This window comes from Balaenoptera physalus (assembly GCF_965194825.1).
Source record: "Balaenoptera physalus genome assembly, chromosome: X".
Taxonomy (NCBI): Eukaryota; Metazoa; Chordata; class Mammalia; order Artiodactyla; family Balaenopteridae; genus Balaenoptera; species Balaenoptera physalus.
In genome coordinates, this window is record NC_138903.1 from 61,557,316 (window position 1) to 61,582,401 (window position 25,086).

Below are 25,086 nucleotides of genomic sequence, written 5' to 3' on the forward strand. Positions count from 1 at the left end.
CAATTTTAACTCTTTATTTGAAACAAACAATTCCAGAGACAGAAGGTTAGTCGTGACAACAGCTTCTCACTACAACACAAGGGCGGGCATGGCTCACTGAAGGGACAGGCCAGGCGCCTCAGAACAATATATACAATTTAAACAGTGGCTAAACTGGTGACAGTTATAAAAACACAAAAAGGAGGCGGGGGAACAGCAAAGCCAACAGGGAAAGAACTGGGTACCCCCTTTGCCAGATGCTAAGAGTTTTCTGGAACTACAGAGGCAAGATGGGGAAGAGAGGAGATGGAGGCAGTGGGGGCAGGACCCACGCCCACAGCTCCTCACCTATCCTTTGACTACAGATCCCATCCTGCATGACCCAGGGCCCACACAGGCTAGGCCTGGCTCTCACGATGGGGGAAGAACAAGAGTGGGGAACCCAGCCCCAACCCAAGTCACAAGGTAGTTTTTGCCTTGGGAACTCTGTCCACTGAACTAAAGGGAAGCAGTTACAGAAGGGGGCTAAGCATGTTGACACCATGGCTCATGCCAACCTAAGATGGCAGAGAGAGACAAACACATAAACCAAGGGGACAGGAGTCTGCTCCCCATACTTAAGAGTCATTCTCTGCCTTTGAGGGAAAGAAAGCATTTGGAAGATTTTATTTAATCGCAGCACCAAGGGTTGATGCTTACAGGGGTGGAGAGGGGGAACAAGGTGGCGAGGAGGCTCCAACCACCAGTTATCTCATGGTACGGGAAGACTGCCTAAGCTCTGTGTTTTAGGTAAATGGTCCCCTCGTTACTTTCATGGTTTCTCTCGTATCTTTCATACAAGACCCTTTAGCTTGGCACCGGGGAAGAGTAGAGAAGGGAGTGGGCACAGGGCAGAGAAGGCAGCTGGGTTCTTCCCTTGGCCAAACCTAGGAACAAGGGCCTTTACCTATGTGGGATGGGTCAGGAAACCCAAAGCCAACAGGATCACCAGAGCCATTAACACTCCACCCAGAGTCTGGCCCCAGGAGAAGGGGTTTACTCTGAAACATAAAGAAAATGGCCTAGCTGGTTTTTGCCCATCACTGGGAGACCAGTCCCTCAGTACAGAGGACTGGGGCCCTGTGGTTGTCAAGTGGTTTGGGAGAAGACAAAAGCCAGGGATTCCTAGGGAAGGCAGGGAATGGATGAGTAGAAAAGGGCAGTCAGCGCCCTTCAGAATGAGTAGCATTGGTTCCTGGGCCAGTCGCCCTGTGGGACGTGGCCACGGGACAGACATTGGTGTGAAAGATGGATCCGGGCAGCACATGGGCTTAGTCCAGGTCTTCCTCCCCGGGACGACCCAGCTCCTCATAAATCTCACGCACAGCCAGAATGCGATTGAGCATGCTCTCCAACATGCTGCGGTCCATGGGGATCACAGAATACCAGAGAGGTGACTCGGCGATGCAGGACCGCTCGGGTTGCAGGTAGAACACATCGTTGCGAGTCCGGAGGCTTTCGGGACTGCAATGGTGGGGGTGGGGGTGGGGGTGGGGCGGGAGGACAGAGATCAGTTCCTGGGCGAAGTAGAGCCTGTGGGTCCCCCCCGCTTATGCCATTCCTGCGAACCTGCCAACTCACCATTTTGAGAGATAGAATTCATAGAACTTGACAGGGCAGCGGAGGGGATTCATGCGGTTCTCACGCTGCTCTAAGATGGGGGCTTCGTCTTCTCTCTTCCGTTTCCCAGGACCGGTGTCTGTGGAGGAGACGAATGAACCAGACTCCTTAAAAGTGCAGTCTCAACGAGGCACCTCCAAGAGCACAGTCCAGGGCACGGGGGGAAGGCCTCAGGACACAAAACAGTCTCATGGAGAAATAAAGGCAGAAGAAGAGTCTGTCAGTCTCTCTGTACCAACCCAACGCTCTGTAGGGTGTTGCTCTGCAGTGAACCCTGGTTCTCATTGCTAAGGTCTCCATCATCTTCCCCAAGTTGATTTCCTGAAGAGGTGATCTCAGAAGTTACACGGACAAACTGACAAAACAGACCCTACCGCAAGATTGGGGTTGCCTTCCGGGATAAACAGCGATGGCCCCAGCCCCTGGCACATTAGTCCTGGTAGAGGCTCAGGTTCAGAAGGGACCTTGGGAACTGATTCCAGGGCCAGAATGGAAACCAAGGTGCTGTGGCAGTTATGCCCACTAGCTAAGAGTGACAGAAAGGCTGTCATTCACTCTTGTCAACTCTTCCCCTCAGCCAAACACACCCAACAGCTTCCCACCTGTCCAACCCCCCCAAGCCCCAAAAGTAAACTGCCCTGAAATGAGAAAAAGTGGGAAACAGGCAGCTGGGTGACCTCCTATTTATGCAATAGCCACTGCCCATCGGACTGAAGGACTGGCTGTTTTCATCTTTTCTGCAAACCCAGGAATGGAAGGATAGAGAAGCTGGGGGCAATGGAGAGGGCCAACCTGGTGGCACGGTGGGGCACGGAAGGGGAGGGCAGAGAGGGGGAAAAGCAAAGGAGGGGGCAGCTTCGTACCTCGCCCTTTCCTCTGGCGGACGGGGGCGTAGTAGCGGATGCTCACCACCTTGGTGGTGCCCCGAGGGGTGGTACACTTGCGGGACTGCCGCACCACGTTGGTGAAGGAGAGCTGCATGTGTTCCTCAGCCGTCTGCAGCCCAAAAAACTTAGTGTTGAAGAACATGAGGGTGTTGAGAAGGACAAAGGGCGAGTAGACCCCCAGCTGCTTACACTCCCAGAGGTGCTCTTCCTCCACTCGGGAGAACACCGTATCTGCAACGGGCAAGGGGGAGAGGCTGGTCAGGAGGGATTGACTACACAAACCCAACCGCTTCTGCTCCCACATGTCCCGCTCACAAGCACTGGGCACGCCAGACTCATTAGGTAAGGGACCATTGCACGTAAAACCCTGACGCCTCGCTATACTGCACAGGAGGGCTGGATTTTTGGGTTTGTTTTGGTTCGGTTTGGAGTGGGGTTTTTTTGGGGGGGGATAGTTTTTTTAACAGTTTCCACCTGCATTCAGAGCTTCGCTCACCATCCTCAAGTTACAGGCAGGTGGACGTAAACCTTGAGGAGTCCCACAACTTCTTCCTTTTTTTCCTTCACTGACCACTCAAACCCTGGTCACCATTTTGGGTCCCAGAGATAGCTCTTCAGACCTAAGTCTTGATCCCCTCCTTATGTTCAAGGACAGGGGCTCTGGCTCCTCTAGCTCTTAACCCTGAGGCACCCAACTACACACATCTACGCTCAGACCCTTTTGTGAAGAGTGGCAGACCCAAGAGCCCTGGACTCAGAATGGTGCACTGGAAGAACGGAGGAAAGGGCGGAGGGGTTGCTAAGTCCCTGTCCCTTACTGTTGGGGAGGAGTGTGGGCTGCCAGGTACTCAGAGACTTGTTGAGTTCTTGAACAAAAGTCAGGTAGTAAAGGTCCGTGAAAATGTTCACCATTCGGTTATTTTCCAACAAGTACTGGAAAAAGAAAAACAGACACACATAGAGCTAGACTCTAGGCCCTAGAGGAAAGACGATGAGGCCGAAGGCCCCAGGCATGGCGACCTTGACAGTTAGGAGCCCATGGGAAACAGTTGCTGGATTTAGTGATCCAGAGTGGTTCTCCCCAGGTATACCTACAGCTCTGAGGAGCTGAGGCCTTGCTGGAAGAGGAGGAAGTCTGGAAGAGATGTGTCACAGCCGCTTCTTCACAAGCCCAGACCCCCTTGTCAGCTGAGGCATGGCTGACGTCTCCCATTGGGAACCAAACATTACCCCACCACTCAGGGAACCCAGCTCTGCCCATCCCTCCCCTCCTAAAGTGGGTTTCAGGATGACAAAGGGACCCGCAGAGCAATGAAGACTGCTCCTTGGTCAAAAGTCCTGGAACACAGCTTTGATTTTAGAAGAGTATTCTCATTTCTTGTCGTGTCTAGAGTAGGAGATGAAAGGCAAGCTGCCTGCTCAAGGCAGGAAACAAGGTGAGGAACAGGGAGTGGGACAGGATCATTTCTGGTGGGACTCTGCCTGCTGTGTTAAGTGACGGCAAGTGAGGCAGGGCGCAAGGGGTACCTGTTGGATGCCAAGACACAGATAGTAGATACTGTCAGGTTCATATCGTTCACCGTTGGGTCGAGTGATTTCTCTCACAAACTGGGCCAGACCGTAGTTGAGCTCAGCAGCTGAGCAGGCCAGAATATCCTCTTTGATACGCATAGGTTTGGCTGCAGTGATACACAGTGGAGGTGGCTGGCATTAAGACAACTGCACATTAAGAATTTCCTTTAGCTCCACCATTAACCCCTTCACCCCTTAGTCACGTCCAGCTCCAGAACAAACCCACCAATTACACAAAGAGCCCTCAGCCTTGAAACCTAGATGGCAGCTCCCCTTATTCTGCAACTCCTCCCCATCTTCACAGGATACCCTTAAGTGATCACAGCCTTATCACTTGTAGACATCTACAGCTGAATCACAGCCCTGCCCCTGCTCCCCTTCCCCTCCTCCTCCCCTGGGTACTTACGGCCAAAGCGCAGCTCATCACCCTTGCTGGTTTCTCCATTGGCGTATTTCGACTGCACCCAGCACTTCCAAGCATTGACACCATATGAATAGTTGAGTCCAGTACAGCTAGGCTGGCTGCTCATGGAGTCCCGGGAACAGCTCTCTGAAAGCACCAGCCGCTTTTGACCCTGGAGGGGAAGAGAAAGGAGGAAGTGGTGGAGGTAAGGCCGGGGCACCATGGAAGCTAGTCAGGACAGTGTTCACCACCAGGGGAGGTGGGGACTGATGAAAGAACACAGCAAGCTTCCACAGCGCAGAACCCCAGGAAGAGCTCTTATAACCTCTGATGAACTGGGGAGAGAGCAGACTTTGGCTGTACCTTAGCATTCACAGTGGTGGAGAAAGGAGGCTAGGGAAGGCGAAACTAAGGCTGCTGACTTGGCTATGAAAGCCACCTCCCACCCCGCCCTTTGAGCCTCCATCCCTCTTCTGTGGATACAGCAGCCCCAGCCCTCACCTTCCTCATGGGTCGGGGAAGGTCTTGTTCAGTAGACACATCCTCAGGCCCTACCAGGCCACAATCAAACAGGAAATCTACGCTGGGGTTAATATCCAAAGGATCTAGAGGGGAAAGGAAGAAGAAATCAATTTTCTAAGACCTCAGCCCCGTAGTCCTCCCACCCCACCCCTGCTACTTGTTCACCTGACTCGAGATGAGCCTCCGAGACAGCTTCATCGTAGTCACCAGGACAAAGCTATATACTGAGAACGTGCTCAGAGGGACATACACACAAAAACTCACAACAATGGGAACGTTCCTAGCACTACTGAACTGTAAACTTTTAAACATGGTTAAGATGGTAAATTTTATGTTATGTGTTTTACCACAATTAAAAAAAAAACAACAAGATTCAAGCATAGAATGGTCTGCCTGTCCTGGTATCTCCGGCACCGCTCCCTGTGAGAGTCTTCGGTTTAGGGTCATGCTCGGGGTAACAAGCAACACTCCTTTCCTGACGGCGCAAATGCTACTGTACACAGCGGGCACGCCCTGAATCCTACTCACTCTTGGGGAAGTCCGCCTCCAAGTCTTGCCCAGGCTCATCCAACACATTGGCCATCTTGACGGCCATGGCCAGGACATCATCCCGAGCTGGCCCAAACAGGTCGCAGTCTTCCAGAAGTCCCTCTGCACTCTGGTTGCTCACGAGATCTGGGAGGCAGAGAGGTTGGCTTAGTCCCTGCAGCTCCTACTTGGCGCCCTCAACTGGCTTTCAGGGGCTGATCCCACCTATTCCCCCATCCCGCCAGGCACCGAGATCACCACTCTCCGCCCCCTTAGGCAGAGACAGACTGGCAGCACCCTGTCTCCCTCACCGCCGCTGTCCATGGCATACCACAAAGGTCAGATGAGGCCTTGTCTAACTCCTCGGCCTCTGCAATCATTTCTGCCATAGCCAGGATGTCGGCCTCCAAGGGGTTAGAAGGGATCTTCACCTTCAGCTCCTCGATGGTCTCCACAATCTTGTCTGTGCTCTCCAAGGTAGTGGGCAGGAACATGGGCACAGGCACCTGGAGGCACGAATCCCAACTAAACGCCAAGAACCACACCAGCAGATGAGAGGAACGGCTGGTGAGAGGGAGGGGGCAGGGTGGGTCTCAAGCCTGGGAGGGTAAAGGAGGCCCCCACCAGGAAGGGCAGGAAAACTTACCGGGATAGGCATTGAGAAAGGCACCGGGACTTTCTGGCAGTACAGATGCATAGGCACTGGCACAAAGATGGGCACTGGGATGGGCAGCACAATCACCTGTGGCTTCCACTCTTCTGCTGACAAAAAAGGGGTCTTCTCAGAGCGCCTGCCAGATGGGTCACATCTGACCCAGGACCTGGTGCTTGTCACCCCCCCCCCAAAGCTCTAACACGTGCTCAGTGTCACAAAACTGCCCTTGAACCAAATGTTGAGAGACACCTCTGGGATTCTAGGATGACAATATGCAGGATGCTTCGGCCACCTAAGAAACCCCCTCGTCCAGCTCCCAGGCACAGGGCTGGAGGCCCAAGACCAAGGAACACAGCCTGTGGCGTCTCGGCACCCTCACTCACCTGTCTGACTCCCTTTGGACTTCATTTCCACCTTGCAGGAGACCCCCCGATTCTGCATCAGTGGTTTACACATGGCAGCTTTGTTTTTGCGGGGTGTTGCTGGGGGCGGTGGGGGTGGAGGAGGGGTGGGAGCAGCAGGGGCTGTTTGGATCTTCACAGGGATCTGCAGAGACAAAGGAATTTTAGTGCCGCTGACTACGGTACCCTCCTCTGAGACCATCCTCCCCCCTGGCTTTTGCCCTGACCTTGCCCAGATTCCCATTTTCCTCTGAGGTCTTTACAGTGTTGCTGTTCTCCACTTTGGTTTGAGAGGGTGTCTGGGGCTTCGCCTCAGAAGACTGACCTGTAGATCAAAGCAAACGAAAGCTCTCATCTGAGGCACTAGCTCTCCGTTTTCCTCACCCCTGCTCCAGGAGAGCTTCATTAAGAGAACACCAAATATGAATGGGAAGTCTCAAATTTTCCCTTCACCCCCGCCCCCAGGTCTAGTCTTGTCTAGGTCCCAGCAATAGCGGCCCAAAAGATTCTTTGCTCCTGGCTACCAAGGATGAAAAATAGTGTCCCAGCAATGACCCATAATTTAAGGCCTTCCATTTAGATGGCCCTCAGGAGTTTAGTACCCCTGGAGTGCGGAGAGGCCGGGGTAACATTCTAGAAACAACAGTCTTCACTCTCACTAAAGGCAGAGCTTATGCCAACACTTCCTTCTCTCTTAAAACTAACCACAGCCCCCATATGCCCCACCCTACCTGGGCAGGTACCCATTCCCTACAATAAATCCCTTATAGAAAATCAGTAGGATCTAACTCTCAGAACCTTTTTTTTTTTTAAGCTCTCAGAACCTTTAAACGAGACTCCTCTAGTACCTCTACAGTCCGGAAGCTGAAAGAGAACGCAGTACCAGGACCTCTGGCCAGGGATGAGGTGAAAGCGGGAGAGGAAGCAGAAAGGGGCCAGGCCCAGGATCAGAAGAGTCCAGGCCAGTTCTAATAGACTGTGCCCCCTGCCCAGGACTCACTGTTCAGGAGGCTCTCGGGCCCACTCTGGGTATCCAGGTTGGGTTGGTTCTGCTGGCTGTAGAAACGCAGCAGACATTGTTGGTTGCAGAAATGACGGATCTGCCCACGCCAGTGGATGGTCTCCAGCAGCTTCCCCTGGCGCTTACAGGCATGGCACCGGGCAGCCTGAGGGTGTCAACAGGATGGTCAGACCTGCCTCCCTAAAATGTGCTGGGTGGGCCCTTTGCCCTGGGATAAGTCGTGCTGCTCCCCTTGGAGGCTGGGTAAGCCGGAGCCCCCTCCCTGGAGATCGGCCCACACCCTGATGGCAGCACAACAGCCCGTGCTCCCTGCCGCCTTTTCCCTCCTTTGTAACGTGCTGCCCCCCTTACCTTGCAGTACCACAGCAGGTACTTGCTCTTACAGTCCTCGCTGCAGAAGTCCCAGGTGCTGCCGTCCAGTTGCTCAGTGACTCCGCGCTGGCAGGTCTGGGAGCAGTAAGTACAAGTGATACAACACAATCCCAGCTTCTTAGTGAAGTCCTGTTTGTACAGCAGCACACAGCCTGGAAAGGGGGCGAGAGGGAAGAGTCCAGAGACGCAGAAATCTCCATGGCCGTGAGACCCAACCTTTTCAAGGCAGTGCACCTGAACCCTCTAACAACCTCCTGTGCCCAAAGCCTGGGGACAGACGGCGTAGAGCGTCCTGAGCAGAAGGCCCTGGCCCCGTGGACCACTCTGCAAGCCCTCCTTACTTAATCTGCCATTCTCCCCAGCTGTGAGGTACAGAGCCCTCTGCCCCTTCCCCATCTCCTTACCTTCGCTGCAGAAGCTCTTCTCCACCCCACTGAATCGGAGCTTCTCATGCAGGAGTTTCTCCTGCCGGCAGTGCTCACACTGGGACACCACACCCCGAAGGCGCTTGAAGTCCTCACAGCAATCACGGCAGCAGAACTGGAACACCTGGTCCTGGGACGGGGGCACAGGGTAGGGAGGGCAGGGCTGTGACATCTGGACCTGGCGAGAGCCAAGTGGAAGGACCCCTTCAGACAGATGTCTCTGTGTAGCAAGATGTGGGTGGGGGTGGGGATCTTACCTGCCAGTCCAAGACCTCAGGCTTGCCACTGAAGAGGCTGTGGCAGTAGTGACAGCTCAGGTGAATGCCCCCCTCGGGGCTTGTGCGCTGGAGGGAAGGAAGACAAGTAAGGGAGGGGCAAGATGTGTGTGGTGGGCGGGTAGGGGTAGGGGAAGTCAGGCTTGTTCTTTGCTCTGCCCAGGCCTACCTACCCCAAATCTCATACCCTCTCTATGTCGCCACACCCTTTATCCCTGGTCCAGGGTTTGGAGTACCTGGAACTTGGTCCAGCAGCTGGGGCTGCAGAACTGGTAGACTGTGCGATCAACCTTGTTGTAGTAACAGGGGTCAGAGAGGCTGCGGCGGCAGAAGCTGCAGGGTCGGGGAGGGCCTGGGGCATAGAGAGAAAAGGAGAGAGAGAAAGAGAGAGAGAGAAAGAGAGAGAGAGAGAAAGAGAGAGAGAGAGAGAGAGAGAGCACACAGAAGGTGTAAGGCAGTGCAGAGATGGAACAGGAAATCCACGGGAAGATGTGATTGGGGCTGAAGTCGGGCAGCAGGGGTTACTTTAGAAGAAGGGAGTATGGGAGGTGGAAGGAAGGCCAGCAGGGGTCTCAGAGAAGAGGGCTTTGCACCTACCAGTGAGCCCTGCCTGCTTCACTTTGTAAGAGGTGGTACAGCACAGGGAACAGAACAAGCTGGTCTTGCCATTACGGTCCACATGGGATAGCATCTCAAAGTTCTTACACAGGGTCTTGCACCAGACACATGGGTACACCCGTGTGTTTTTCTGTGAGGATGGGGAAGGAGAGGCTGAGGCTGGATTTGTCCCTTCACTTTTATTTTTTTAAATTTTTAAAACATGAAATATTTCAGGCATACAAAAAAAGTATAGATGATGAGATAACAAAGACCTGTGTATCCACCAGCCAGCTTCAAAAATAAAACATAACAGATACAATTGAAACCCCCTTTATTTGTTTTATTTCTCCCAGCCCTCGACCCGTCAGGCACCTTTATTTCTCACCCAAGGACCGCACCCCCTTCCACAGCCCTCTAATGCACTACTCCCTCGGCCCCACCTTCTTGTACGCCCCCAAGCAGGTTGTGTTGCAGAACCGCTTTTGTTGGCCCTCGTGGAAGAGGAGCTCGGGGCCAGGGCTCCCGGTCTTGGTGTAGATGTAAGCCCCACACTGGTCACAACAGTTGGTTTTCAGTCCCTTGTTGGCCCGGAATTTGGAGAAGCAAGAGTCGCTGCAGAGCCGGTGCACCACGCTGCCATTGCTGACCTCGTGCAGGACCTGCCACATACACACACACACACCCCCTGAGCTGGGGCCTGGCCACCACCACCCACCCTAGTGCAAGGACGGCCCGCCCCGCCTCACCCTAGACCTTCACAGCAGACAGTGGGCCCAGGGACCCCCCAACCTGCACATCGGGCTGCCGACTTGATGGTGAGGTCCTGGGAGGCAAGGAAGGCCAGCTGCACACATCCTGGAGAAGCTCTATCCTTGAATACGCTCCCTCACAATGGCTGCTTCCCCTCCCCCTCCCCTCTTCCACAGGGCCTGGCCCCTGCAGCCCCAGGATTGCAGGGGCAGCTCAGGGCTGGCCAGGCTCTGTAAATCAGCCCCCATCGAGCTTCCTCACCTCTCCAGTCTTCTGGCATATACTGCAGCGAGTGGCATCGGCGGGATCCCCAGACTGGGGGATTGGGCGCTGCTGCTGGGCCTCATACAGAGAGAGACAGACAGACGTGCAGAACTCATGGAAGGAGCCTCCTGAACCAGTCTGCGCCACAACTGAGTCCTTGGTGTTCCAGATCTCCCTGGAGGTGGGGACAGGTTTGCACATTCACTCAGTACCACCCTCTCATTTCATCAGCCTCCATCCCCCTCCTCTGGGATCAATGACCACAGAACCAAAATACTCTCGGACCCCCTCCCTAAGTCACCTCTCTCCCAGTTCCACTTTGCTACGTTCTTGCCAACATAGTCTCTGTCTCACCCTTTACTCCCAGCCCGATCCCTGCCCTCCCCACAGCCCGGGACCCTCACGTACTTCTTGCAGAAGGTACAGGTCTTTTTGCCAGAGGGCTTCTTGGAGAAGGTGGTGAGACAGGATGAAGAGCAGAAGAGCTGTGGCAGCCCCTTGCGCTGGTAGGCCGTCTGGCCCTTCTGCAGTGGTGTCCGGCAGTGGGCACAAGTCATCTTGGTGCCTACCGCTGAGCGCCCAGCCCTCTGTGCCACGCTCGAGCGTAGGGACATGCGAGGAGAGCGCCGGGGCCGGAATGGCACAAAGTCCTCATCGTTGGGGTCATCTACCATGGCATCAGAATCCTCATCTGACACTGGAACTGAGGAAGTGGGGGGGGAGGGGCGGGGAGAAAAGGCTGAGGGACCAGGCCTCTAGCTATCACCTGACCAACAGGTAGCTCAGCTGATCCTGGGATCCCCAATCCCTGTAGTCCTTGGCTTTATACCCCGCCCCTATTACATTGGAATCTCAAGCCACCCGGTGTCACTCTCCCTTAGTTACTCTGTAACCTCCCAGGGAGGGGAAGGGAGGGATCCAAGGGAGAAGATTCAGGGACAGGGATGGCAGAGCTGAAACAGGAAACTCCATTCTCACTGCTCTTGTTTTCAATTTCCCCCACTGCCCCTGGTTCCCATGCCAACCCAGAGCAGAGACAGGCGCTTCGCACTCTGCAGAGTGCGGCACTACAGGAGCCAGGAGATCCATGGCCCGCCACATCCCACTGGGTCACACTTCCTCAAGGCCTACTCACTGCTCTCAGTGGAATCCACAACCTCAGGTTTTGGAGGCTCTACTCTTCTAACGCGCTCGCTTCTCTTCTGCACCTTGGAAACATGGGGAGGGGAGGAAAGCTGACACCAGGGGCAGGCTAAAGGGCCAGCTGCGCTAGTACAGGGTTTGGGGGGGGTACAGAAATAGGAGGGGGAAGGGAGAGTAGGGACCCTTGGCCCTGCCCTTAGGAGGAGGGGAGAAAAGGAGGCTGGACTTTCTCCTTAAGAAGCAATAGACACAAGCGCTCCCTCCCTCCTCCTAACTCTCCTCACACACACCCTCCACAGAGCAACATCTGGGAGGGAAAATGAAGGGTCTGTCCTTCCCAGAGCTACAGGGGGAACCAGACTCCTTCCAATCCCCTCCCCCCCTCACCCTCTCAGGCGGCTTCTCACTCGCCTTCCCAGTCAGGCCATCTCCTGCAAAGGAAGCAGAAAGCAACCTAAATCTTGAGCCTGCCTTCACCACCCCCTCCCTGCCCCAACCCCCGCCTCCATTCCTGGGGAAGAACTTACTCAAAACTGAAAGGGAAAACTCGAGTGCCTGTGGCTTCTTGGGGCCCCTCTCAGGGTTACCTTGAGCTCTGCACTAAGGTGGGGGAGCGGCGCGCAGCTATTCTCCATGAAAAAAATCCTACCTTCCCACCAGCTTTCTGTCCCAATCATTGGGAGTTAAGGAAACACAAGTAACACACCTTTCATCAAGCATTTATAGTTTATCAACAAAAACAAATGCAACCACCCAAAAGTAGCAAGGGAAGAAGGAAGCATTAATGTATGGGGAGGTTCCCCTGGACTCAGGTGGTTATATAAGCCCTAAGACCCTGGTCACAGCCTGGGAGAGGCACAACACTAGGCAGAATTGGGGAGAAATGCGAGCCTCTCAAGTCTAGGCTGGCCCTCCCCTATCAGAGACACAATCCTAGGCCCTGCATGTCTACCATTCCTCTGAAATCACTATGCACTTGGCGGCTCCAGAGCCTAGTTATCATTCATCAAACCCAGAAACCCCAGTCTCATCTAGAACAAAACAGCTAGAAAGATCTTAGAACCAAGAAGCCTGGTGTCCTCCCCAAATCCCAAAGGAAGGAGGACCCTGGTACCAAAAGCCCACTGGGGGAAGAAAAAGGGAACCTCTGCCACCAAACCCAGTCTTCTCAACCCACCCCCCTGAAACCTCACCCCTATTTCTCCTCCACAGCCACTGAGCTCCCCCTACCCCTACTTTCCTTAACCTTCTTCACCACACCCCCACTCCTCCTTCCAAACCCCCACTCTTCCATACACATCCCTACTCTTATCTCTCCACCCTCCTCCCACAACTTCTTCCCCAAACACACAGCCACCCTCCTTACCCCCACCCTCTCCCCATCCTTGATTTTCCAGCTGATCAGGCAACCTACCTGGCAAGGAAGGGTGTGCAGGGGGGCTAGGGCCCCCAGGTTTAGTCTGAGAACTGTTGATTCCATCCCCCAGAGTCTCTCCCACTGAAGGGCTGGGGGGGCCATTTGGGCTCTGTGGCTGCCCTTGGGGAAGCTCCTCCTCCTGCCCAGGGGAGCCCCTTCGCCCTGTAGCTATGGAGGTGGTCTCCTCCTCTTCAATATGTGGGGACTGCAAGGTTATTGGAGAATCTGGAGCCAAAGGCTCTAGTAGCCCCTCAGGTGAAGAAGGATTTGCCCCAGCCCCTGGGTCAGGTGGCACCACCTCAGGGGTCTGGCCCCCTGGTCCAGGCTCTAGGGTCTGATCTCCTGCATCCCATGCAAGGGTCCCCTCAGGACCATGGTCCACCTCTGGGGGGGAGGGGGCTTTATAGAGCAGCCCCCCCAGCCCCAGCAGCTCAGTGGCTCCATCCAGGACTCCAGGGTCTTTTTCCAGGCCAGCAGGGGTATCAAGCAGGTCCAGGGCTCCTGAGGATGGAGAAGGGCCAGGGGGGGCCCATCCTCGAGTTGGGGCAGTCTGGGATTCCAGTAGATCCTCTCCAAATTCCATGTCTACTGGAAGGTCTCCAGCCAGGGGCTTCTCTGGCAGGGTCAATGGGTCAAACGGACTAGGGAAATCACTGGGGTCCATGAGGATGACTGGATATGGGCTGTAGGTTAGGGGTAGAAAAGAGGACAGAAGAGGTGGTCTTCGCCAGAATTCCTTCTTATATAGGTTCTGGGACACACCCCATCATCCACTTGGATTTCTCTTGAATCGCCCCCACCACAACCGACAAGCATTTCCACAGGCTTTAGTGCAAATGACCACTCCCCCCACCAACATACAGCGCCCCCTGTGGGGAGAGGCGTCCCCCGCCCTGGCCCTGTGCCCCACTCGCCAGGCAGTCCGTCGTTCCACCCGCCCGCCTAGCCCCCGCCACCCCACTGCAACTCCCAGCTCCCCTCCCCCCTCACCTTTCACTCCCCCCCACAACTCGGGCTGAACGCCCCCTTAGAGTCTCCCAGGGCCGCTGCCAACAGGAGCCTTTCCCGCCCCCGCGATCTCAGTTTCTATCCCCTCCCCTCTCTCCTAGAGCCCCCCAGTTCCCCAGTCTTTACCCACCCTGTCTGGCCCCACCCCCCCTCCCCGCGTTGCATGGTCCTCCCTCAGCCCTTCCCTCGCCCCCACAAACTGCCCTTCCTAACCCCTCCCCCCGCAGTTACCTTTCAGGGTCGCCCACTTCCTCAGCCCAGTCCCCCTTTCCTATTGCTCCCCCAGTCCTCCTTCTCCTGTTGCCCACCCCCCACCTCAGGCATTTACAGGAAGACATTTTGGAGCTACGATCTCTCCTTAGACCCCCCTCCCGGCTACTGCGAGAACCCGCCTGCAGGTTCGGTTCGGCTTGATCAGGCTCGACCCCTACCTGCGGCAGGGTTAGTGTAACGGCTACAAGCCTAGAACTGCAGACAGCGACGGCCCCGCGCTCCTTCTCCACCTCCCTCCCTAGCAGCCGGGACAGGGGTCGCGGCCCCTTTAAATGGCAGCGCCGCTCACAGCGCCCAGCGCTCTGCACCAGGCGGGCGGGCGGCGCCAGCAACCAACCCCATTGGCTGGCTCGAGGAGGGGGCTCGCGAGACAGCGCCGGCCCCCGGCGCGAGACTCCCAGCCCAGTGGACGCCTGGAAATTGTGGAGTGGAACATCGGCACTGGAGATGGAGCTTGAGCCCCCGCCCGGGGCCCCGTTAGTTGAGAAGGAAAAGCTAGCCTCCGGAGCTTGGAAGCCCGCCCCCGGGGAAGGCGGCACCCCCTCTCCACCAAAGGGCCGAGTACACTAACCCACAAAAAACAGATCTACGCACCTGCTTCCCTTACCTGGCTTGAGAGTCTGGCCCCCGTCAACACCCGTGCCCGCCCTACCTCCTGGAGCCCACTCTACCCGTGATCCCCTCCTCTCATTCAAATGGTTCCCGGTCCCCTCCCCCTCCCCGTGTCTCTCTCCGCTTCCCACTCGTGTTCAACCCCCCGGCGTCCGCCCCCCTCAACAGTCCCTACCTACGCCATGCCGCAGGCGCCTGCCAAGATTACCCTCCCCCCCAACCCCACCTCTCCGGGGCCCGCCCCCTGGGCGACTGTTGGGGTAATGAGTGACAGCGAAGGGTGGGGGGAGGCAGTGACCCAACCCTCACGTGCCCCTCCTCCCCTTGTCTGCAGCCTCGGGCCCCCCTAACCATTCTGAGACTCAGAGTTGTGGGGTGTCTTAAGCCTGGTCTCCAGCCACCCAGGGCGAGTTAAATGGCTCTGGCTCAGTGACAACGCCTATGCAGTAGCCGTTACTGCCTGATGACCCCAAAACCAGGTCCTGCAAAGACACTCCCCCACTCCTTCCACGGTCTTAGGGTAAGTTCTGAGATCTTCTCCCTGAGTCTTCGCGCAGGAGCCCCCAGCGTTATCTCTTCAGTAGTTTTCCTCACCGAGGCCGACAGCTCTCCTTCCTCCTTTCTCTGTCTCTCTGTCTCTGTCTCCCTCCCTCCCTCTTTCTGTCCTTGTCCCTCTCTCTCTCTCTCTCTCCCCCCCCCCCCACTCTGGCGCGCACTCTCTCTCTCCCGGTCTCTTTTTGTCTCGTCTCTGTCTCTCAGGCTCTCTTAGGCACGAGCACGCACGCGCGCGCGCACACACACACTCCCCCTCCTGGATGGTCCTTAGCGTGTGGGTGTGGCTGGGGTTGAAGCTAGGGAAGTGGGGTAGGGGGAGGGGGCATTAGCATTAGGCCTACTGGCTTTAAAAAATGTGTGCCAGGATCCATTCTCAGTCCCCATTAGAGTTAGAGCACTTTACAATCCCAGCTCTCTCCACTTTACCCCTCCGACCCCTAAGTGCTGGAGAGTATTTAGTATCTGAGATACTAGAAGAGGCTCAGGCTGGAAGGGAGTCCCATCACATTTTTAGGTTTGGTGTCCAGTGCCTGCTCTGGCCTGCCTCTTTGCCCTGGGCCTTTCTTCCTTCCCACAGTAAGCCTCTCCTAGCCTTGTAGTCCTCCGGAGTTTTATCCTCCCTTGTCTCATTCACCTTCTCAGAAACCTTATCCTTCCTGGCTCCCCCCATGGCCTTGAGGTTATCTTTGCTCTCTCCTATATACAGAGATAAAAGCAAGAGTTTTCCCCTTTAGGTTTCCCAAACGCAGCTTTCTCTTTATCTTAACCAGTATACTGTGTATCCATCTCACACCTTCTGCTTATTTCTGTGTCCCTGTACCTCCTTTTGCATTTTCAATTTGTTCCATCTCAGTTGGGTCACGTCGTTCTTTTGTATTGCCTGCCCTTCTCAACACATGCTTGGATCCTTGACTGCTCTCGTTGTGGAGAATGCCTGGTTTCAAATTGAGGGGAGACGATCTAAAGGGGGCTGATGGTGTATTCAGAGGCAATGTGTATGAGTTCTGGAGACAGATAGACCAGAATTCTAATCTCAACTCTGCCTGCTTTTTAACCAGTTGACTTTGGATTTGTCTCTTGTCAAGTCACCAGGTCTTATTTTTCTCATCTTTAAAACAGAGATAAGAAAACCATCTAAATGTACAATAGAAAACTGGTCAAATCAATTTTGGTTATATTCATACACTGGATGTAGTAATTAACAACCATTACTACAAATTACTATTTTGCTGCAAACCTAAAACTACTCTAAAAAATAAAGTCTATTAAAAAAGCAAATGAGACATGAAAACACTCCAGATATAATGTTACATTTTTTTATAGGAGTTAAAATATGATACCAACTTTGTAGAGAAATTCTATATACATGTATATACTTAGAAAAAGACTGGAAAGAAATACTGGGGATAATGATACCGCATAGCAATGCTACTAAGATTAAGTGAGGTGTGCACTTGCCTGACATATAGCAGGTGTTTAATAGATACTTGTTATTATTATAAGAGAAATAGAGCTGACTTATGAAAGGTTTGGGACTTCACACCCTGGAAGCTTCATGTCCTTAAAATACATATCTACTTTTTCTCTTTTAGTAAGCCAAGAGTGCCCATAGTTGATAGGTTTGAGTATGTATCAGCCACAGATGAAAAGCTCTAACATAAATGGGCTGATGGGGGACGACAGGGAAGGTGTTGAGTAAGAGTGTGGCCTGCAATTCAACACTCATTTTCAGCCTTGTTACATTTATGGCATAGTACTCAATTCTGTTACTTGTTATTCACCATTTATAAAGCACTCCTAAAGCTCTGTAAACACTGTAAGACAGGTAAAAACTCAGTCCCTGTCTTCATGAGAGTTCTTTCATTTTAATTATATATATCCTTTTCTGATTACAAAAATATAAATGTTCACTGTAAAATTTTTGGAAAGCATAGAAGGTCTGAAGAAGAAAGCAATGATCACTTTTATCCTATCCATCATACCTGGAGATAACCACTACTCTTTTTGATGTATATCCTTCCAGTCCTTTGTTTTCTTTTTGCATACTTTTTTTTTTTTTACAAAATTGGAATTATCTTGTACAATATGTTCTACAACATAATTGTAATGGCTGTATATTATTCCATCATTTGCATGTGCCATGCTTTACTTAACTAACTACTGCTGGGTGTCAAACTTTTATTATTTTTTTATGACAGGCAAGGCTACATGTAACTTGATCAAACAATTGGAGATACTATTTGGCAGCCATTTGATTAGAGTGAAGTTCACTCTTTAGAACCAACTCTGGAAACATATGGATTCTTATTTAATGTCTTATACCATTCTAAAGTACCATGGAATGAAGAAAAGGAAATATGCATTTAGAGAGACTTTGGGGAAATGCTAGACTGTGAGCTCCTCAACAATAGGGACCAGTTCTTACTCATCTCTATCTCCAGCATCTAGCATAGTCCCTGATATGTTTGTTGGATGAATTGGTGGACGAATGAATAAGGGAGAGAGAGGGGAATAAAAGCCTCAATGAACTCAAATTGTAGTAATATTTCTATAATATAAGGAGAGAGGTAAGAGTGAAGCAGGAGGGGAGCAAAGGCAGGCAGGCAAAGATAAGGAACCTTCATCTTTATCTTTAAAAAGAAGAATACTACTCAGCCATAAAAAAGAATGAAATAATGCCATTTGCAGCAACATGGGTGGACCTAGAGATGATAATACTAAGTGAAGTAAGTCAAAAAGAGACAAATACCACATTATATCACTTATATGTGGAATCTAAAATATGATGCAAACTAACCTATCTATCTATGAAACAGAAACAGACTCACAGACATAAAGAACAGACTTGTGGTTGCCAAGGGGGAGGGGGTTGGGGGAGGGAAGGAGTGGGAGTTTGGGGTTAGTGGATGCAAACTATTACATATAGAATAGATAAACAAGAAGGCCCTACTTACTGTATAGCACAGGGAACTGTATTCAATATCTTGTGATAAACCATCATGGAAAAGAATATAGGGACTTCCCTGGTGGCGCAGTCGTTAAGAATCCACCTGCCAGTGCTGGGGACATGGGTTCCATCCCTGGTGTGGGAAGATCCCACATGCCTTGGAGCAACTAAGCCCGCAAGCCACAACTACTGAAGCCCACGTGCTCTAGGGCCTGCGTGCCACAATAACTGAGCCCGTGTGCTGCAATTACTGAAGCCTGCGTGCCTAGAGCCCATGCTCCACAACAAGAAAAGCCACCGCAATGAGAAGCCCGCGCACCGCAACGAAGAGTAGCCCCCACTCACCGCAACTAGAGAAAGCCCGCGCACAGCAACCAAGACCCAACGCAGCCAAAAATAAATAAAAATAATTTTAAAAAGAATATAAAAAAGTGTATATATATGTATAACTGCATCACTTTGCTGCACAGCAGAAATCAACACAACATTGTAAATCAACTATACTTCAATAAAAAAATTAAGCAGAGAGTCAATAACACTGCTTCAGTGAAAATTATCAAACGAATATTCTATTGAGAGCAAAATTCTTTTTGTATTGCTAAGAAATTTTTAAAACACAATATTATTTGAAAATTTTAAAAAAAAGAAGAAGAATGAGTGAAATGTAGTAAAAGCATGCCTATTCCTCCTTATCAGCAAGTCCAATGGTGGCAGTCTGATTTAGTGTGATTCTGACTACACGCCACTCTTATTTATTTATTTATTTATTTATGGCTGTGTTGGGTCTTCGTTTCTGTGCGAGGGCTTTCTCCAGTTGCGGCAAGCGGGGGCCACTCTTCATCGCGGTGCGCGGGCCTCTCACTATTGCGGCCTCTCTTGTTGCGGAGCACAGGCTCCAGACGCGCAGGCTCAGTAGTTGTGGCTCACGGGCCCAGTTGCTCCGCGGCATGTGGGATCTTCCCAGACCAGGGCTTGAACCCGTGTCCCCTGCATTGGCAGGCAGACTCTCAACCACTGCGCCACCAGGGAAGCCCCTACACGCCACTCTTTAACATTCACTCTCTCCTGTCCAAACATCTCTCCCAACTTGGGAGGCAACATATCCTAATTTACTCCACAGGAGGTCAACTGACTTTATGAGACACACACCCTAGGGTCTATATGGGTTCCAGGATCTCTACAGGACTTTCTGCTATGGTGCTGTCCCTTGGGAAATCAACTTAGGTTATTATTACTTCTTTAGGTCCCACTTATACTTTTTTTTTTATAAGAGTTTTATTGAGATAGAATTCATATACTATACAATTTGCCCATTTAAAGTATACAACTTAATGGATTTTAGTATATTCACGGATATGTGCAACCATTAATGACCACAGTCGATTTTACATTTTCATCATTTTAAAAAGAAACCTTGTACCCTTTAGCTATCTTCCCCCATCTCTCCATCTCCCAAAGCCTTATGCAAGCACTGTTCTACTTCTTTTCTCCATAGATTCCCCTATTCTGAACATTTCATATAAATAGAATCATATAATATGTGGTCTTTTGTGACTGGCTTTTTCCACTTAGCATGTTTTCGAGATTCATCCATGTTGTAGCATGTATCAGAACTTCATTAGTTTTTTATGACTGAATAATATCCCATTGTACAGATATACCGTATTTGCTTAACCATTCATCAGTTGATGTACCTTTTGGCTATTATGAATAACGCTGCTATAAACATTCACTTTTACCAGCTTTTATGTGAACACGTTTTCAGTTCTCTTGGGTAGGTACCTGGGAGGTGGGACTTCCCTGGTGGTGCAGTGGTTAAGAATCTGCCTGCCAATGCAGGGGACACGGGTTCGAGCCCTCGTCCGGGAAGGTCCCACATGCCACGGAGCAACTAAGCCCTTGTGCCACAATTACTGAGCCTGCACTCTAGAGCCCACGAGCCACAACTACTGAGCCTGTGTGCTGCAACTACTGAATCCTGTGTGCCTAGAGCCTGTGCTCCGCAACAAGAGAAGCCACCACAATGAGAAGCCTGCTCACTGCAACGAAGAGTAGCCCCTGTTCGCCACGACTAGAGAAAGCCCACGCGCAGCAACAGACCCAACACAGCCAAAAATAAATAAATAAATTTATTTTTTAAAAAAAGTTCATTAAAATGGTATTGAATCCATAGTAGCTTTATTTATTTGTTTGTTTGTTTATTTATTTATTTATGGCTGCATTGGGTCTCCGTTGCTGCACGTGGGCTTTCTCCAGTTGCGGCGAGCGGGGTCTACTCTTCGTTGCGGTGCGCAGGCTTCTCATTGCAGTGGCTTCTCTTGTTGCCGAGCATGGGCTCTATGCACGCAGGCTTCAGTAGTTGTGGCATGTGGGCTTCAGTAGTTGTGGCATGCGGGCTCAGTAGTTGTGGCTTGCGGGCTCTAGAGCGAAGGCTCAGTAGTTGTGGCACACTGGCTTAGTTGCTCCATGGCATGTGGGATCTTCCCGGACCAGGGCACAAACCCGTGTCCCCTGCATTGGCAGGCAGATTCTTAACCACTGCGCCACCAGGGAAGTCCCATAGTAGCTTTTTTGTAATTATGTATTTTTTCACTTAACATACTAGAAACCATCATGCTGGAGTCTATAAAATATTTGATATGAAAAGTCCTCATAGATCTTTATGCATCTATATGGAAAGATAGCTAAAGTATTTTAAGTGAGAAAGTCATGGCTCAGAAAAGCATGTATAGCTTAATCCTACATGTATAAAAAGGTATGAAGTTTTCCCTTTGACCAGGACAGTACAAACATAGAAAATAGAAATGCAATAATGTTATAATTGTAATCACTGGGATGAATAGAGGGAGAGACTTTTCTCTTTTTACTCTTGGGTATTGTTTGATTTTTTTTTCTGTAAGCAAGAAAAATTGCCTTTTTCAGAATAGAGGAATTCTTTTTTCATAATAGAGGTGTTATTTATTCTCAAAAATAACAATTCCATTGGTCTAGATATGTCCAATATGGTAGCCACTAGCCATATGTGACTACTTAAATTTTAGCTAATTAAAATGAAATGGAATTAACAATTCAGTTCCTCACTTGCACTCGTCATATTTCACGACCTCAATGGCCACATATGGCCGGTAGCTACTGTATTGAACAGAGCAGATATAGAACATTTCTGTCATTGCAGAAGGTTCTAGACAGGCTCTAGATCACTGTGTCCCCACATAAGGTGGTGCCAGTCGGAACACCCTGAAACCTTGAGTGTGAATTAGTTAATTAGTGGGAATTAACTACAAACACCTATCACTTGAGTGTTGTAGCCCTTGATTAACCACAGGGCTAGTTAGGCGTTACTGAAAAATGAAGGTGATTACCTAATTGGCATCCTTTGGAATATAGAATCAGTCTGATCTGGAGGCCTACAATGTATCCATGGCAATGATGACACCTGTTGAGTCTCTCTGTAAATCATGGGAATAGTGATGTTTGGACTGCTGGGTTCCCTGGTTACCATGGAAATGAGGGTACTGGTTACAATTCTTTGTAATCACACAGAGACTAAAGTATCGATCCCCCATCCCCCATCCCTTTCTATAACCATAGCCATAGTGATGACTATTTCAGCTGGGCTTTAGGAGTAAACCTGGCAGCAGGAGAAGCAACTAGAAAATCAGATTAAGTAAGGAGTGTCAGAGTGCAAGCCCTAATGAGGAAGTGTGAAAAAAGAAACATGGCGGGGCATTTTTTCAGTAGGAAAAGTCTAGATCTACTACACTGAATACAATGACATTGTTACTCTGGCTGCTTGTACAGGCGCAGTGCAGGAATTCTCAGAGCACGCCTACGCGCACATTTTCTCCCCTTCTGTTTCACTCTTTCCACTTTCCTCTCTCTCCCTTTTTTCTCCTCTCCTTTCCCCCTCCCATCACTTGGTCTTTCGGTCTTTAAGTCAGTCCGTTGATGTCTCTCCTTCCAACCCTTTATCCCCCTCCCCCCTTCCTTTTCCGCCTCTAGCGGACGCAACTTGGGCATGCGCACTCGATACAAAGCCTCGCTCTTTGTCCCCATCTGTCGTTCACACGAACTCAAGTCTTTCGCATTCGGTAGCCAATAAGATCGAAGAAATCGTGGAAAACCGATTCCGCCTCTGGAGATAAACGTTGATTGGCAAGTCAGATAACCAATAGAGAACGCCACTTTGTAGCCCTTGGGAGCCACCGAGCTCCGTCGTCTGGTTTCCGGCGGTCGCGCGCTCTTTTCTCAGGACGGTAGAGGCCGTGTAGCGTCGCCTTTACTCTGAGGAGAGAACAGTCGGTAGAGGGTGAGTTTGGGGACGACTTAGTTCTTGTTCGAGAGGGGGGTAGGATTTTTCGCGACAATCGGTGAAGATAGAGGCGAGAGCGAGGCTGGGTTTGGAGGGAGTTGGGCCGTTCGTTCCGAGGCCTCTTGAGGCCTTGTCCGCGCCGCCACACGGCCTCCTCAGCCCACCCGCGGGGGCCCATCGCTCTCCCCTCGCCTCGCCTTCGGCTTTAACCTGGTTCCCGTTTCCCTTCCCGCCTCTTTTCTTTGTGCGACACATCTTGGAATCTGAGCCCTGTCAGTAAGTTACCCGGCCCTTGAGCCGCCCTGGGCCTGAGGGTGTGGGGTCTATTATCCGAGAGCCCTGAAGTCGCGGGCTGCAGGAGGAGGCGCTTTGTCGGGTGCTCCTCCTCTCGACCTCTTGAGGCCGTTAATTCCGGAGGAGAAAGCGCCCCCCCTCCCAGCGATGTTTTTTTGGCGAAACTCTTAGCTGGGAAGTTCATCTGCTAGTCCAGACCTCGCCGCTTTCCTAGGCAGGTTCCTGGAGGCTTTTTTTTTTTTTTGGTCTTGTTGCCTAGCTACTCGACCCATCTATGACATCACTTTTTAAAATGAAAATGAATGTTACGGATTTTGTATCGGGTATTTTACATTTGGAAAAATTATTGTCGTAAGTTGATGCTTTTCTTTGTGTTCTTAACAGAGAAGTCGAGGTTAGAGAGGACTGGGAGGCACTTTGCTATATCTTCAGTGGAAGTTGAGGTAGGTGTAGGGGGTAGAGTTGCCAGATGAAATACAGGACACCCCGTTAGATTTGAATTTCACGTAGGCAACAGATTATTTTTTAGCATACGTTGCATGGGACTTATACTAAAAATCATTCATTTTTTAACATCTGAAATTCAAATTTAACTGTAGTGTGTTTTTATTTGATACATCTGACAACTCTAATGGGAGGGTACTGGTTGCATTTACATTGCTTCTTTGTCAGACTTCCTTATTACTAAAGGTCCTAAGAGACTCTTAGGAAAGGACCTTACCATGCCAGTGCCTCCTACAGCTTTCAGGCTGGTCCACATCCAGGCAGCCATCTCCGTCTGGTAGATTTTTACTAGGTTTACCCCCACAGTTTCCACTTAAAAAGTTGATCCTTTTCCTGAAAATTAAGGGGACATTTATTTAGATTTCAGATATATGTGATGTAGTGTTTGGTCCTGTACCTGAACATTTGTGCAGTTGTGTTGCAAATAGCACCAGTTTTTCTAACATAAATATGTGTTTTCTCTCAAGAAAGTCCATCAGGGTTAGACTTAAGGGCAGATAAGTAGACAGAAATCCTTACTGCTGATCTTTATGCTTTGTTCTTTTCTCAGAGACCCAGTGGTTAGGGGGCAGTGAATTTATTACCAAGATACCTGCACATACTTCCGAATTATATTGGTGGTCATCATCAGAAGTACACTATAGGGATAATACTTACTGAGTACTTGCTACTTTGTGGGCACTGTTTTAGGTGATTGATACAATATTTAGTGTTCACCGTTGAATGCCTGCTTGGGAAATAAAAAACTGAAGGGAAAGATTATAAAGATTGGCATTATGGAGACATTTATTCAACACAAAGGTAGGCAGTTTGGTTGTAAAAATAATTTTTCCTAGAATGTAGAAGAGCAGGGGAAGAATGTAATTGATGACATTTGTTTAACTGGAGCACCCACCATATGTAGAAATAGAGGTAGTGGTTGCCAGCAGGAACAAGTGACTGCTGTGTTACGTGACCTCATTTAGTCAAAATAACCAGCCCTGTGAGATAGATGTTACAGGTGAGGAAACTGAGGCTCAGAGGTTAAGTGACATTTTAGTAAGTTTTTTGGATTCTGAACTCTAAAATCAAGGTGAGCTTGATTACACAGTTTGTAGCATAGGGATTAGTATGAGCTTTAGAGTTCAACAGACCTGAGTTCTACTCCATGCTCCATCACATTTTTGTGTGACCTTGGATGTGCATCAGTTTTCTTATTCAGAAGAATGATAGTTATGCACATTAAGTGAGATAATACAGACTTAGCACAGTGCCTGACATATAGTGGTCAATAGATATCTGGTATTATCATCTTAACTACCAGGCTACACTTTCTAGAACCAAAAATAACCTCCCTTGTAGTAATTCTAAATGGTTTAGGACATCCCAGTGCTCAAGGAGATCATTTCTACTAAGTTGTAAAATGGCCTTTTTTGAAATGGAGTGGTGAGGTGTGGTTAGGATGTAAATATAGAGTTTTTAATATTTCAGTTTTGAGTGGATCTCTATAAGGATTTCTGTTAACATACACATTGTGGGTTCCTGAATGGGATGCAGGGTATTGAGGCTGGGGCCACGGACTCTTAAATTAAAGGCTAGAGGGAAAAAAAAGAGGTTCCTTGGATTCTAGCCAGAAGTAAGAAGAACTAGTTGGAGAAATGGCTGTGGATAATTCAAGTTTCTGCTGTAGGCCACTTTGGGGTCAGGGGAAGGGAGGTGTTTGATTCAT

At 50.6% G+C, this 25,086-nt stretch overlaps 2 protein-coding genes across 11 annotated transcripts in view; one reads left to right on the forward strand and one right to left on the reverse strand.

The window, feature by feature from the left end:
- Window positions 1–15,454, reverse strand: ZMYM3 (zinc finger MYM-type containing 3). 7 transcript variants are annotated; one of them, XM_082445944.1, is made up of 25 exons: window positions 15,361–15,454; window positions 12,871–13,556; window positions 11,844–11,887; window positions 11,449–11,521; window positions 10,722–11,016; window positions 10,311–10,488; window positions 9,740–9,958; window positions 9,297–9,447; window positions 8,936–9,051; window positions 8,682–8,768; window positions 8,404–8,554; window positions 7,979–8,151; window positions 7,607–7,772; window positions 6,834–6,931; window positions 6,589–6,751; window positions 6,197–6,309; window positions 5,882–6,056; window positions 5,551–5,697; window positions 5,002–5,105; window positions 4,504–4,672; window positions 4,053–4,204; window positions 3,344–3,458; window positions 2,502–2,756; window positions 1,600–1,717; window positions 1–1,482 (listed from the first exon to the last, which is right to left on the reverse strand). In XM_082445944.1, exons 2-25 carry the CDS (start codon window positions 13,535–13,537, stop codon window positions 1,290–1,292), a joined length of 4,122 nt encoding a protein of 1,373 aa, XP_082302070.1. In that variant the 5' UTR covers window positions 13,538–13,556; window positions 15,361–15,454; the 3' UTR covers window positions 1–1,289. The 7 variants fall into 7 exon arrangements, with proteins under 7 accessions (XP_082302070.1, XP_082302073.1, XP_082302071.1 ...); XM_082445947.1 differs by lacking the exon at window positions 15,361–15,454 and adding an exon at window positions 14,942–14,989; XM_082445945.1 differs by lacking the exon at window positions 15,361–15,454 and adding an exon at window positions 14,762–14,886.
- NONO (non-POU domain containing octamer binding) overlaps window positions 15,055–25,086 on the forward strand; it is a 21,036-nt gene continuing 11,004 nt past the window's right edge. The window contains exons 1-2 of one of the 4 annotated variants that reach the window (XM_082446007.1): window positions 22,471–22,577; window positions 23,259–23,317. Coding sequence is in view for 1 of the 4 variants with exons in the window: in XM_082446004.1 (XP_082302130.1) it covers window positions 15,230–15,286 (57 nt within the window). In the remaining 3 variants the exon portion in view is untranslated. Of the gene's footprint in view, window positions 15,287–22,423; window positions 22,582–23,258; window positions 23,318–25,086 lie in introns of those variants that run through there. The other 3 variants (XM_082446006.1, XM_082446004.1, XM_082446005.1) reach the window with 3 other exon arrangements.